The sequence below is a fragment of the Doryrhamphus excisus genome, linkage group LG19, assembly GCF_037039965.1.
Source record: "Doryrhamphus excisus strain RoL-2023G ecotype Guam linkage group LG19, RoL_Dexc_Guam_v1.1, whole genome shotgun sequence".
Classification (NCBI taxonomy): domain Eukaryota; kingdom Metazoa; phylum Chordata; class Actinopteri; order Syngnathiformes; family Syngnathidae; genus Doryrhamphus; species Doryrhamphus excisus.
Window position 1 is genome coordinate 2144801 of NC_136375.1, and position 15200 is coordinate 2160000.

Here is a 15200-nt window from a genome sequence, read left to right on the forward strand (position 1 = left end):
TTATGCATGTAGTACAAATACAAGTTATAGTGTTGATGCGTGTAATACAAGTACAAGGTATAGTGATTATGCATGTAGAACAAGTACAAGGTTTATGTGCGCGTGGTACAAGTACAAAGTGTAGTGTTTATGCATGTAGTACAAATACAAGGTATAGTGTTCATGCATGTAGTACAAGTACAAAGTGTAGTGTTTATGCGTGTAGTACAAGTAAAAGGTATAGTGTTTATGCATGTAGTACAAGTACAAGGTGTTTATGCGTGTAGTACAAGTACAAGGTATAGTGTTCATGCATGTAGTACAAGTACAAGGTATAGTGTTTATGTGTGTAGTACAAGTACAAGGTGTTTATGCGTGTAGTACAAGTACAAAGTGTTTATGTGTGTAGTACAACTACAAGGTGTAGTGTTTATGCGTGTAGTACAAGTACAAGATGTTAATGCTTGTAGTACAAGTACAAGGTATAGTGTTTATGCATGTAGTACAAGTACAAGGTATAGTGTTTATGTGTGTAGTACAAGTACAAGATGTTAATGTGTGTAGTACAACTACAAGGTGTAGTGTTTATGCGTGTAGTACAAGTACAAGGTGTTTATGTGTGTAGTACAACTACAAGGTATAGTGTTTATGCGTGTAGTACAAGTACAAGGTGTTTATGTGTGTAGTACAACTACAAGGTGTAGTGTTTATGCGTGTAGTACAAGTACAAGATGTTAATGCTTGTAGTACAAGTACAAGGTATAGTGTTTATGCATGTAGTACAAGTACAAGGTGTTTATGCATGTAGTACAAGTACAAGTTATAGTGTTTATGCATGTAGTACAAGTACAAGGTATAGTGTTTATGTGTGTAGTACAAGTACAAGATGTTAATGTGTGTAGTACAACTACAAGGTGTAGTGTTTATGCGTGTAGTACAAGTACAAGATGTTAATGCTTGTAGTACAAGTACAAGATGTTAATGTGTGTAGTACAACTACAAGGTGTAGTGTTTATGCGTGTAGTACAAGTACAAGATGTTAATGCTTGTAGTACAAGTACAAGATGTTAATGTGTGTAGTACAACTACAAGGTGTAGTGTTTATGCGTGTAGTACAAGTACAAGATGTTAATGCTTGTAGTACAAGTACAAGATGTTAATGTGTGTAGTACAACTACAAGGTGTAGTGTTTATGCGTGTAGTACAAGTACAAGATGTTAATGCTTGTAGTACAAGTACAAGGTGTTTATGTGTGTCGTATGCAGTATATGGAATGTAGTTTTTGTAAGTATACACTACGTGTATAAGTACTATCTGAGCAAGTACCTGCTGCTTAATGCCTTCAAGGTGATGATGCTCCCCCTCCCCCATCCGCCCCCCCCATGTCCCCGCCACTGCTGGCGTTAATAAGGCTGGACCCACTTCCTCCCTGGCCCCGTGTCTGATTAGATTGACCCCGGGAGTGCGGCGCGCCTCGTTAGGGTGCGCTTAACGACGTCTCCCATGGGGACCACTAATTAGCTGCAACTGTGTTGTGTTAGGACGGGGGGGGGGTGTCCTAACTTTTTCCAGCCGGGGCCACATTGACAAGAATGGAAAGGTGGGGGCAAAGGGGGCGGACCGTGAAAACACAATGCCACAGATAGATTACAGGCCTTCGGGACATTTAGGGATCCACTGTGACCCCTCGTCCCTACTTGGGAGTCAAACTTGCATCATCTGGAATTTTAGCTTCAAAATGGCCACCATGCATCATAATCCAAAACAGGGAAGAACCAAAGATCCGACCTACCCTTCCTCCCGGTAGACCAGAGCCATGGTCTGGAAGCAGGTGCGGTACTTGATCTCTCCGGGGACCGGCTGAGGGCCCTGGATCCGACTTTTGGCCACGTCGAAGGGAATGTTGACGCAGGAAGAGATGGTTCCCGACACCAGGCCGATGGTGAACTTCCTCAGGAACTCCAGCGTCGGATCCTGGGACACAAATAACTCATTAATAATAATAATAATAATAATAATAATAATAATAATAATAGTAACTCATTCACTCACAAATACAAGATCTTGGGTTTTTACACTTAATTTTATTATTATTTACTTAAATATACAAACAAATATACATACATACACACATATATACGTATATATAAATACATAATAATAATAACGATAATAATAATAATAATAATAATAGTAACTCATTCACTCACAAATACAAGATCTTGGGTTTTTACACTTAATTTCATTATTATTTACTTAAATATACAAACAAATATACATACATACACACATATATACGTATATATAAATACATAATAATAATAATAATAATAATAATAATAATAATAATAATAATAATAGTAACTCATTCACTCACAAATACAAGATCCTGGGTTTTTACACTTAATTTTATTATTGTTTACTTAAATATACAAACAAATATACATACATAACCACATATATACGTATATATAAATACATTATTATTATTATTATTATTATTATTATTATTATTATTATTATTATTATTATTACTATTAATAATAATAATAATACCCAAGATCTTGTATTTGTGAGTGAATGAGTTACTATTATTATTAATAATAATAATAATAATAATTATTATTATTATTAATAATTATTATTATAATAATAATAATAGTAGTAACTCATTCACTCACAAATACAAGATCTTGGGTTTTTACACTTAATTTTATTATTATTTACTTAAATATACAAACAAATATACATACATACAAACATATATATATATATATATATATATATATACATAAATAATATTAATAATAAAAAAAAGAAATACTGCATCCTTGAGGGGAATCTTGCAGAATATTCATCATCATTTTGCTAATTTAATCTAAAAATATACTTAATAATCCAAGGATTATTATTGCATATTTTGGGTTTTTTTCTTGCATTTACTCACCAAATATTGCAATAATTATTTCAATAATTTTTACAAGAATGTATAACATTTTATGTAATCTGATGGGAATAAAGTGATAATATTTGGGGAATAACGTCACAATTTTTTAAGAAGAGAATTTACAAGAAGAAAGTTGAAAAAGTTGGAAAAAACAATAATAATAATTTTTTAAAAATTATTTAATTTTTTTTACATTTTGAATAAAAAATATATTTTTTAAATCATAATATGAAAAATCAAATAAAATTGCAATTTTTTTAAAATGTGGTTAAGAAAACTTAACTTAAAAAATAAAGTAGTTATAAATAATAACTTTATGGAAATAAAGTAAATATATTATGAGAATAATGTCATAATTCTGAAAATAATATTTAGAAAAAAGTTGAAATAAGTTGGTGAAAAAAACAACAGAATTAAAAATAATTGTCAATAATTTAAAAATTATTAAAAAAAATTTTTAAATTTTGAATAAAAAAAGATTTTTTAAGTCATAATATGAAAAATAAAAATGTGGTTAGGAGAACTTATAATATTATGGGAATGAAGCCAGAATATTATGGGAATTCAGTCATAATTATAAGAGAAAAAAATGACAAGAAGATGAAATCATTGAAAAAAAACGATTACGAATAAATTTTAAAAAATTGCTGTGTTCATTTTTCAAACAATAAGCGGTAGAAAATGAATGAATGAATAAATGATATTTTAAGTGCTATTTTAGGAGAATAAAATTAAACTACTTCATATTATGTGGACAGACATGTCATTTTAGTAGGATAAAAATCTTTGCTCTCTGATTGGCTGAAGAGAAGCATGTGATCTCCGGGGCAGCCGGAAGAAGAAATGATTTCCAAGAAGGGTTCATGCAGGCGGGTTCGGGGGAGGCATATGGGGCCAATTTGGGTAATTGGGCTGCCACTCGGCACAAACGTATTACTGTAAGTCACAAATACCAAAATGGGACGGCAGGGACGGCTAATTGGCCAGGATATTTGATTTTTTAACAAATGACAGAAGCCTCTCTTTTTCTTTGTGAGGAAGGCGGAAGGGGGTACCCCGAGGAAGGGGTATCCAAACCTTTTCACAAATAACTTGAAATAACTTGAAACGCATATTTAGAAGATTGATAGTGTTCTTTTTCTTCTTTTCCATCCCCTCCTGCTCTGGTTTGGCGGCTCTTAACAATAAACATCAAATAAAGCCAAATAATACTCCATATAACAGGGAATAATAATACTATCTCTGCCAATGGTTAGACAGGACTGATCAATAGTGTTATTTTTTGAGAAAAAATAATTTATTTTTATTTTTTAGAAATAATATTAAATGAAAATAATACGAAAATAATATCTTTAAATTATTTTTATATTTTAAAAATATTATAAATCGTGATGGATGTTATGAGAGTAAACAAAAGTCTCTAAATTATTTTTATATATTAAAAATATTATAAATCGTGATGATGTTACGAGAGTAAACAGAAGTCTCTAAATTATTTTTATATATTAAAAATATTATAAATCGTGATTGGATGTTATGAGAGTAAACAGAAATCTCTAAATTATTTTTATATATTAAAAATATTATAAATCGTGATGATGTTATGAGAATAAACAGAAGTCTCTAAATTATTTTTATATATTAAAAATATTATAAATCGTGATGGATGTTATGAGAGTAAACAGAAATCTCTAAATTATTTTTATATATTAAAAATATTATAAATCATGATGGATGTTATGAGAGTAAACACAAGTCTCTAAATTATTTTTATATATTAAAAATATTATAAATCGTGATGGATGTTATGAGAGTAAACAGAAATCTCTAAATTATTTTTATATATTAAAAATATTATAAATCGTGATGATGTTACGAGAGTAAAGAGAAGTCTCAAAATTATTTTTATATATTAAAAATATTATAAGTCATGATAGATGTTGTGAGAGGAAACAGAAATCTCTAAATTATTTTTATATATTAAAAATATTATAAATCGTGATGATGTTACGAGACTAAACAGAAGTCTCTAAATTATTTTTATGTATTAAAAATATTATAAATCGTGATTGGATGTTATGACGAGTAAACAGAACACAGTATTAGCCTGTTAGCTAAGTAGTACTTGGCTAGCTAGCCTAGCTTAGGTGTGGGTAAAAAAACAACATTATACTCCAGTGTGACTTATGTATGTTTTTTTCTACCTAATGATTTATTTTTGGCTTTGTGTGAATTATACTCCAGTGTGACTTATGTATGTTTTTTTCTACCTAATGATGTATTTTTGGCCTTGTGCGACTTATACTCCAGTGTGACTTATGTATGTTTTTTTCTACCTAATGATGTATTTTTGGCCTTGTGCGACTTATACTCCAGTGCGACATATGTATGTTTTTTTTCTAGCTAATTATGCATTTTTGGCCTCGTTTGACTTATACTCCAGTGCGACTTATGTATGTTTTTTTTCTAGCTAATTATGCATTTTTGGCCTTGTGTGAATTATACTCCAGTGCGACTTATGTATGTTTTTTTCTACCTAATGATGTATTTTTGGCCTTGTGCGACTTATACTCCAGTGCGACTTATGTATGTTTTTTTTCTAGCTAATTATGCATTTTTGGCCTTGTGTGAATTATACTCCAGTGCGACTTATGTATGTTTTTTTCTACCTAATGATGTATTTTTGGCCTTGTGCGACTTATACTCCAGTGCGACTTATGTATGTTTTTTTTCTAGCTAATTATGCATTTTTGGCCTTGTGCGACTTATACTCCAGTGCGACTTATGTATGTTTTTTTTCTAGCTAATTATGCATTTTTGGCCTCGTTTGACTTACACTCCAGTGCGACTTATGTATGTTTTTTTCTACCTAATGATTTATTTTTGGGCTTGTGTGACTTATACTCCAGTGTGACTTATGTATGTTTTTTTCTACCTAATGATGTATTTTTGGCCTTGTATGAATTATACTCCAGTGCGACTTATGTATGTTTTTTTCTACCTAATGATGTATTTTTGGCCTTGAGTGACTTATACTCCAGTGCGACTTATGTATGTTTTTTTCTAGCTAATTATGCATTTTTGGCCTCGTTTGACTTATACTCCAGTGCGACTTATGTATGTTTTTTTCTACCTAATGATGTATTTTTGGCCTTGTGCGACTTATACTCCAGTGCGACTTATGTATGTTTTTTTCTACCTAATGATGTATTTTTGGCCTTGTGCGACTTATACTCCAGTGCGACTTATGTATGTTTTTTTCTACCTAATGATGTATTTTTGGCCTTGTGCGACTTATACTCCAGTGCGACTTATGTATGTTTTTTTTCTAGCTAATTATGCATTTTTGGCCTCGTTTGACTTATACTCCAGTGCGACTTATGTATGTTTTTTTTCTAGCTAATTATGCATTTTTGGCCTTGTGTGAATTATACTCCAGTGCGACTTATGTATGTTTTTTTCTACCTAATGATTTATTTTTGGGCTTGTGTGACTTATACTCCAGTGTGACTTATGTATGTTTTTTTCTACCTAATGATGTATTTTTGGCCTTGTGCGACTTATACTCCAGTGCGACTTATGTATGTTTTTTTTCTAGCTAATTATGCATTTTTGGCGTTGTGTGAATTATTACCGGGTTAGCGGGAATGGCATCTTTAACGTTGAAGTAGAACCCAAAATAGATCATGTTGAAAACTCCGTGGCGTCCCAGCGTTGACGTCAGTCCTTTATTCAGACCCTTCAGCCCGAAGCCGTCCGACTTGATGATGAGTCTGGCCTGAGCGAACGAGGACGGTTGCTGTGTGGGACAAAACCAAATGTGTCGGGAAGGTCCACGTGACGTAGAATAAAAAATAAGCTAGTCATCCAACGAACCACTTTGAAGGAGTCTCGGTTGGCCTGAAGGCTGACTTTCACCACCTCGAACGGGTTGACCACCACCGCCTCGGTCAGGCCGGCGCCCAGTCCCGCTGCAGACAGCGCCTGTACGGATTGGAGACCGAAGATCTTCAGCAACGACACAACGCCATTAGCATTAGCACAGACATCAGGAACACTAGTAATGTTTGGAATTTGGTCACACATGCTAACTCCCAAAAACCATTACAACCATTTTGTTTGTCTCTGATAACATTATTTTCCATAATGTTTCAACTTTAAGCTACAAAAATGTTATTTTTCCTCATATTACAACATATTTTTGTTAGATTTGTTCATATTTTGACTCGACTGATTTTCCATTTTTGCTGTATATATACTGTATTTTCTGGACTATAAGTCACACTTTTTTTCATAGGTTGGCTGTTCCTGCCACTTATACTCCAGAGCGACTTATAACTGTTATGTTTAACTGTTTGTTATTTTTTGTGTAGCTGAATAAACATTGTGTTAGCATATCTTACATCTATTCAGCCTGATCTCTATTCTTAAAAAAATAAAAATAAAAATAAAAATAAAAATAAAAATAAAAATAAAAATAAAAATAAAAATAAAAATAAAAATAAAAATAAAAATAAAAATAAAAATAAAAATAAAAATAAAAATAAAAATAAAAATAAAAATAAAAATAAAAATAAAAATAAAAATAAAAATAAAAATAAAAATAAAAATAAAAATAAAAAATGACCCGCAAAAAATGCAACTTATACTCCAGTGCGACTTATGTATGTTTTTTTCTACCTAACTATGTATTTTTGGTCTTGTAGGACTTATACTCCAGTGCGACTTATGTATGTTTTTTTTCTAGCTAATTATGCATTTTTGGCCTTGTGTGACTTATACTCCAGTGGGACTTATGTATGCTTTTTTTTTTAGCTAATTATGCATTTTTGGCCTTGTGCGACTGATACTCCAGTGCGACTTATGTATGTTTTTTTCTACCTAATGATGTATTTTTGGCCTTGTGCGACTTATGTATGTTTTTTCTACCTAATGATGTATTTTTGGCCTTGTGCGACTTATGTATGTTTTTTTCCACCTAATGATGTATTTTTGGCCTGATACTCCAGTGTGACTTATGTATGTTTTTTTTGTACCTAAATAAAAAAATAAAAAAAATAAAAAAACATTTATTAATTAAATTAATTAATGAAATTAATTAATTAAATTAAAAAAGACCTGCAAAAAATGTGACTTTTACTGAAGGGTGACTTATGTATGTTTTTTTCTGGCTAATTATGCATTTTTGGCCTTGTGCAACTTATACTCCAGTGCGACTTATGTATGTTTTTTTTTACCTAATGATGTATTTTTGGCCTTGTAGGACTTATACTCCAGGGCGACTTATGTATGTTTTTTTCTCGCTAATTATGCATTTTTGGCCTTGTGTGACTTATACTCCAGTGGGACTTATGTATGCTTTTTTTTTTTTTAGCTAATTATGCATTTTTGGCCTTGTGGGACTTATACTCCAGTGCGACTTATGTATGTTTTTTTCTACCTAATGATGTATTTTTGGCCTTGTGCGACTTATGTATGTTTTTTTCTACCTAATGATGTATTTTTGGCCTGACACTCCAGTGTGACTTATGTATGTTTTTTTCTACCTAATGATGTATTTTTGACCTTGTGCAACTTATATTCCAGTGTGACTTATGTATGTTTTTTTCTAGCTAATTGTGCATTTTTGGCCTTGTGTGACTTATGTATGTTTTTTCTACCTAATGATGCATTTTTGGCCTTGTGCGACTTATAGTCGAGAACGACTTATGTATGTTTTTTTTCTACCTAATGATGCATTTTTGGCCTTGTGCGACTTATACTCCAGTGTGACTTATGTATGTTTTTTTCAACCCAATGATGTATTTTTGGCCTTGTGCGACTTATACGCCAGTGTGACTTATGTATGTTTTTTTCTACCTAATGATGTATTTTTGGCCTGATACACCAAGTGTGACTTATGTATGTTTTTTTCTACCTAATGAAGTATTTTTGACCTTGTGCAACTTATACTCCAGTGCGACTTATGTATGTTTTTTTCTAGCTAATTATGCATTTTTGGCCTTGTGCGACTTATACTCCAGTACAACTTATGTATGTTTTTTCTACCTAATGATGTATTTTTGGCCTTGTGCGACTTATACTCCAGAACGACTTATGTATGTTTTTTCTACCTAATGATGTATTTTTGGCCTTGTGCGACTTATACTCCGAAGCGACTTATAGTCCAGAAAAAACGGTCTATAAATCCAGTATACATCTAGTGTTGTGTAGGTGAGATGGTGATGACAAAAATGTGACGTGATCGTTAAAAAGAGTCATGTGGTTAAGTTGACCTCATCTCATTGGGTTCAAGGGTTCGTATTCAAATGCTGAAATGTTGCAACGCTGCATGTATTTGCACGAATACATGTGTGTGTGAGTGTGGGGGGGGGGAATGGGAACATGTCAGGAACGTGTCTACGGCTCATTCGTCTTCCTGCCTTCTTTATCCTGCTGTCAGAGCCCCGGGAGCCATCCTCCTCAGACATGCCCCGCCATATTTACACAGGCCGCCACCTTGGCATTCCCTGTTTGTCTTCTTGCCCGCCGCGTCCCGATTAATCACGCTGAAGACATTCAGCTGGGAGCCGCAACAGCGGCGCTAATACGTACTGTAAGGTGCTTTTGGGTGGGGGTGGGGGGTGAGGCCAAGGAGATAGAATGATGGATGGGACAGGTGAACACCTCTCCACCAATGGCAGGATGTACGATGTGCCGGGGCGGACTCCGGAGTTCCAGGTAAGCCATCCATCATGGCTGACACCTGGCCGACAACGCCTGCCCAAATAGCTGCGGCACCAGGGCTGACTTCAATCTTTGCACTTTTACCAGTCGTTACAACGCCGGCTTACACCAACTTCAGCCCTTGGGGGGGGGGGGGGGGGGGGGGCTTCAACGCCTCAATCAAATCGCTTTTGCACAATGTTTTCATTTCAAAACTATAAATATATATATATATATATTCCATATATGTTTGATAATCTACAAAAAACCCAACCATATAAATAAAGAAGAAAACCCCAAAACACTATTCTGGAAACCGTATACTTTCACCCCCCCTCCAAAAGTACAAACATTAAAAAAAAAAATTATGTTCTATTTTTCATGTTCTATTTTTGTGTACAATTTTTTTTTAGATCAGATGCAATATTTCTCAAAAAAATAATTATTGGGGTTGTAAAAGTGTATTCTGCACATTTTAACTAATTTTTTTTAATTTTTAAAATTTTATTCAAAATTTTTATATATTTTTTCCAAATATTCGTCAATTTATGACTACTACTTGAAAAATTACAAATTACAATTTTTTTAAGGAAAAAAAATTCACATATCAATTTTTTTTGGAAAATAACTTTATCCTTAGCCTTGTGCGACTTATACTACAGTGCGACTTATGTATGTTTTTTTTCTAGCTAATTATGCATTTTTGGCCTTGTGCGACTTATACTCCAGTGCGACTTATGTATGTTTTTTTTCTAGCTAATTATGCATTTTTGGCGTTGTGTGAATTATACTCCAGTGCGACTTATGTATGTTTTTTTTCTAGCTAATTATGTATTTATGGCCTTGTGTGACTTATACTCCAGTGTGACTTATGTATGTTTTTTTCTAGCTAATTATGCATTTTTGGCCTTGTGCGGCTTATACTCCAGAACGACTTATGTATGTTTTTTTTCTACCTAATGATGTATTTTTGGCCTTGTGCGACTTATACTCAGGTGCGACTTATGTATGTTTTTTTCCAACTAATGATGTATTTTTGTCCTTGTAGGACTTACACTCCAGTGTGACTTATGTATGTTTTTTTTCTACCTAATGATTTATTTTTGGCCTTGTGTGACTTATACTCCAGTGCGACTTATGTATGTTTTTTTCTACCTAATGATGTATTTTTGGCCTTGTGCGACTTATACTCCAGTGCGACTTATCTATGTTTTTTTCTAGCTAATTATGCATTTTTGGCCTTGTGCGACTTATGTATGTTTTTTCTACCTAATGATGCAATTTTGGCCTTGTGCGGCTTATACTCCAGAACGACTTATGTATATTTTTTTTCTACCTAATGATGTATTTTTGGCCTTGTGCGACTTATACTCAGGTGCGACTTATGTATGTTTTTTTCCAACTAATGATGTATTTTTGGCCTTGTAGGACTTACACTCCAGTGTGACTTATGTATGTTTTTTTCTACCTAATGATGTATTTTTGGCCTTGTGCGACTTATACTCCAGTGCGACTTATGTATGTTTTTTTCCAACTTATGATGTATTTTTGGCCTTGTAGAACTTACACTCCAGTGTGACTTATGTATGTTTTTTTTCTACCTAATGATTTATTTTTGGCCTTGTGTGACTTATACTCCAGTGCGACTTATGTATGTTTTTTTCTACCTAATGATGTATTTTTGGCCTTGTGCGACTTATACTCCAGTGCGACTTATCTATGTTTTTTTCTAGCTAATTATGCATTTTTGGCCTTGTGCGACTTATGTATGTTTTTTCTACCTAATGATGCAATTTTGGCCTTGTGCGGCTTATACTCCAGAACGACTTATGTATGTTTTTTTTCTACCTAATGATGTATTTTTGGCCTTGTGCGACTTATACTCAGGTGCGACTTATGTATGTTTTTTTCCAACTAATGATGTATTTTTGGCCTTGTAGGACTTACACTCCAGTGTGACTTATGTATGTTTTTTTTCTAGCTAATTATGCAATTTTGGCCTTGTGCGACTTATACTCCAGTGTGACTTATGTATGTTTTTTTTCTACCTAATGATGCATTTTTGGCCTTGTGTGACTTATACTCCAGTGCGACTTCTGTATGTTTTTTTTTTTGTCTCTCATAACATTATTTTCCATAATGTTTCAACTTTAAGCTACAAAAATTGTATTTTTCCTCATATTACAACATATTTTTCTTAGATGTGTTCATATTTTGACTCTATTCTTGCAAAACGACTGATTTTCCATTTAGCAGTAAATATATATATATATATATATATATATATATATATATATATGTATATATACACCGTATTTTCCGGACTATAAGTCGCACTTTTTTTCATAGGTTGGCTGTTCCTCTTAAAAACTCTTAAGATTATATCAAATTTATATAAAATCCATTATAAAATAACGATACCCTTGGAAGATTATGAGTTTCTCAACAATAAGGACTTCTGGAACAGAGTTATGAATTTTCCCAGATATCAAAAAAATATAAAAAGATATAAAAAAATATAAATATATAATAAAATATATAAAATAAAAATAAAAATAAAAATAAAAATAAAAATAAAAATAAAAATAAAAATAAAAATAAAAATAAAAATAAAAATAAAAATAAAAATAAAAATAAAAATAAAAATAAAAATAAAAATAAAAATAAAAATAAATAAATTTTTATAAATAGATCCACCTAAAATTACTATTTGTTGTATTTTTTAGGAAACAAAAAATCCAACTAGTCACGTAACAGCGCACATTTTCTGGAAAAATAACGATACCGTTGGAAGATTATGAGTTTCTCAACAATAAGGACTTCTGCTACAAAAAAAATTCTCAGATATCTAAAAAAAATGCAAAAATAGAAATTCCCAAAAATTAAAAAAAAAAAATTACATGTAAAGATACAGCAAAAAATACACACTTTAAAATATGACTTTTCACATTAAAGTTTCTCCTAAAAAATTCCCGTGTTTCAATAAGAAAATATGGCGACCGTTGAAATGACACGCTGACACGCTTCCTTGTGTGTATATGTGTGTGTGTATTATGTGTATATTATGTGTGTGTGTAAGACTCACCAGGCCCGGAGACAAAGGGGTCAAATTCAGCAACTTCTTGTACTGCTCGAAGGTGAAAAACTGCGAAGAGAAGATTGAGACAAATGAGCTGTCACAAAGCTTCGCCGAAGAGTTGACGCAGACTCGCACCCGTGCACCTGTAGCTAGCTGACGTAGCCTCGCAATCCAGGACAGGAAAAGTGTGCATTCCCGTACCAGGAAAACCATTCCATTCATTAGGATAAAACAGCAAAAACGTGTTTTAATTAGCTTTAATTAGCCGACATGTTCGTCGATTGGGCATCATGGCTGCCGCCCCAGCCTTGTTGTCAGTCACATGACGAAGCTCAGGTGCGACGCTGCTAACTGCTTGTAAGTCAATATTTAGCCTGGCCAGCAGAGCAAACGCCTTTTGACAGACGTGTACTTGTTAAGCGGCGGTGCGGTTGCCGTGGCGGCGAGCCAACAGGCAGCGACGAAGCCTCGTCTCACCTTGACGGCCCTCTTTGGCGTCTCAGCCAGGATGGGGGGTAGAATCCCCTTGTAGAAGCCGAAGATTCTGTGGAAAAAGAAAGTGTCTCACGTCAGCCATTGGTCCTGTCACTCTGTCTTTGGTGTCAACGGTGGAGGCAGAAGGCCGCCCCACGCAGAATATTAGCAAGTAGGGGTAGCGTTTAAAACGCTACCCCTACTTACTCAAAGTTGGTCAGCCTGCTTTCAAAACAAATAGCAGGATGGATGCTAGCTAACAGATTTGGTAACAGAATGGATGTTAGCTAACAGGAAAGATAGCAGGATGGATGATAGCTAACAGGATGGATAACAAAATAGATGTTAGCTAACAGGATTGATAACAGAATGGACGATAGCTAACAGGAAAGACAGCAGGATGGATGATAGCTAACAGGAATGATAACAGAATGGATGTTAGCAAACAGGATTGAGGACAAAATGGATGTTAGCTAACAGAAAAGATAGCAGAGTGGATGTTAGCTAACAGGAAAGATAGCAGGATGGATGATAGCTAACAGGAAAGATAGCAGAATGGATGATAGCTAACAGAAAGGATAGCAGAATGGATGTTAGCTAACAGGAAAGATAGCAGGATGGATGATAGCTAACAGAAAGGATAGCAGAATGGATGTTAGCTAACAGGAAAGATAGCAGAATGGATGATAGCTAACAGGATTGATAACAAAATGGATGTTAGCTAACAGGCTTGATAACAGAATGGAGCTAACAGGAATGATAGCAGGATGGATGATAGCTAACAGGAAAGATAGCAGAATGGATGAAAGCTAACAGGAATAATAGCAGGATGTATGTTAGCTAACAAGATTGATAACAGAATGGATGAGAGCTAACAGGAATGATAACAAAATGGATGTTAGCTAACAGGAAAGATAGCAGGATGGATGATAGCTAACAGGATTGATAACAAAATGGATGTTAGCTAACAGGATTGATAACAAAATGGATGATAGCTAACAGGAAAGATAGCAGAATGGATGTTAGCTAACAGAATTGATAACAAAATGGATGTTAGCTAACAGGAATGATAACAAAATGGATGTTAGCTAACAGGATTGATAACAAAATGGATGTTAGCTAACAGGATTGATAACAGAATGGATGTTAGCTAACAGGAATGATAACAAAATGGATGTTAGCTAACAGGGTTGATAACAAAATGGATGTTAGCTAACAGGAATGATAGCAGGATGGATGATAGCTAACAGGAATGATAGCAGAATGGATGATAGCAAACAGGAAAGATAGCAGAATGGATGATAGCTAACAGGATTGATAACAAAATGGATGTTAGCTGACAGGAATGATAACAGAATGGATGATAGCTAACAGGAAAGATAGCAGGATGGATGATAGCTAACAGGATTGATAACAAAATGGATGTTAGCTAACAGGAATGATAACAAAATGGATGTTAGCTAACAGGAATGATAACAAAATGGATGTTAGCTAACAGGATTGATAACAGAATGGATGATAGCTAACAGGATTGATAACAGAATGGATGATAGCTAACAGGAAAGATAGCAGGATGTATGAGAGCTAACAGAATTGATAACAAAATGGAGGATAGCTAACAGGATTGATAACAGAATGGATGATAGCTAACAGGAATAATAGCAGGATGTATGTTAGCTAACAAGATTGATAACAAAATGGATGTTAGCTAACAGGCTTGATAACAGGATGGATGATAGCTAAAAGGAATGATAGCAGGACGGATGTTAGCTAACAGGAAAGATAGAAGGACAGATGATAGCTAACAGGATTGATAACAGAATGGATGATAGCTAACAGGAAAGATAGCGGAGGGACAAAGAGGACAAGTTGACCGTCGGACGGCGTACGCTGTTATTGTGGCAACACGGACCATGATGGCGGACGGCTAGCAAACGTAAATATGAGCGCTGCACAATAAACGGGCGGTGACAAAGAGTCGTCTTCAGGTGAGAAGTACTTCATCAGCACATGAAG

At 33.9% G+C, this 15200-nt stretch overlaps 1 protein-coding gene across 1 annotated transcript in view; it reads right to left on the reverse strand.

The window, feature by feature from the left end:
- The window catches only part of slc25a21 (solute carrier family 25 member 21), a 136202-nt gene that overhangs the window by 1081 nt on the left and 119921 nt on the right, over positions 1-15200 (reverse strand). The window contains exons 5-9 of the mRNA XM_058056512.2: positions 13188-13254; positions 12717-12776; positions 6803-6910; positions 6561-6725; positions 1772-1953 (exon numbers count right to left, since the gene is read on the reverse strand). Of these exons, the coding sequence (XP_057912495.2) occupies positions 1772-1953; positions 6561-6725; positions 6803-6910; positions 12717-12776; positions 13188-13254 (582 nt within the window). The remainder of the gene's footprint in view (positions 1-1771; positions 1954-6560; positions 6726-6802; positions 6911-12716; positions 12777-13187; positions 13255-15200) is intronic.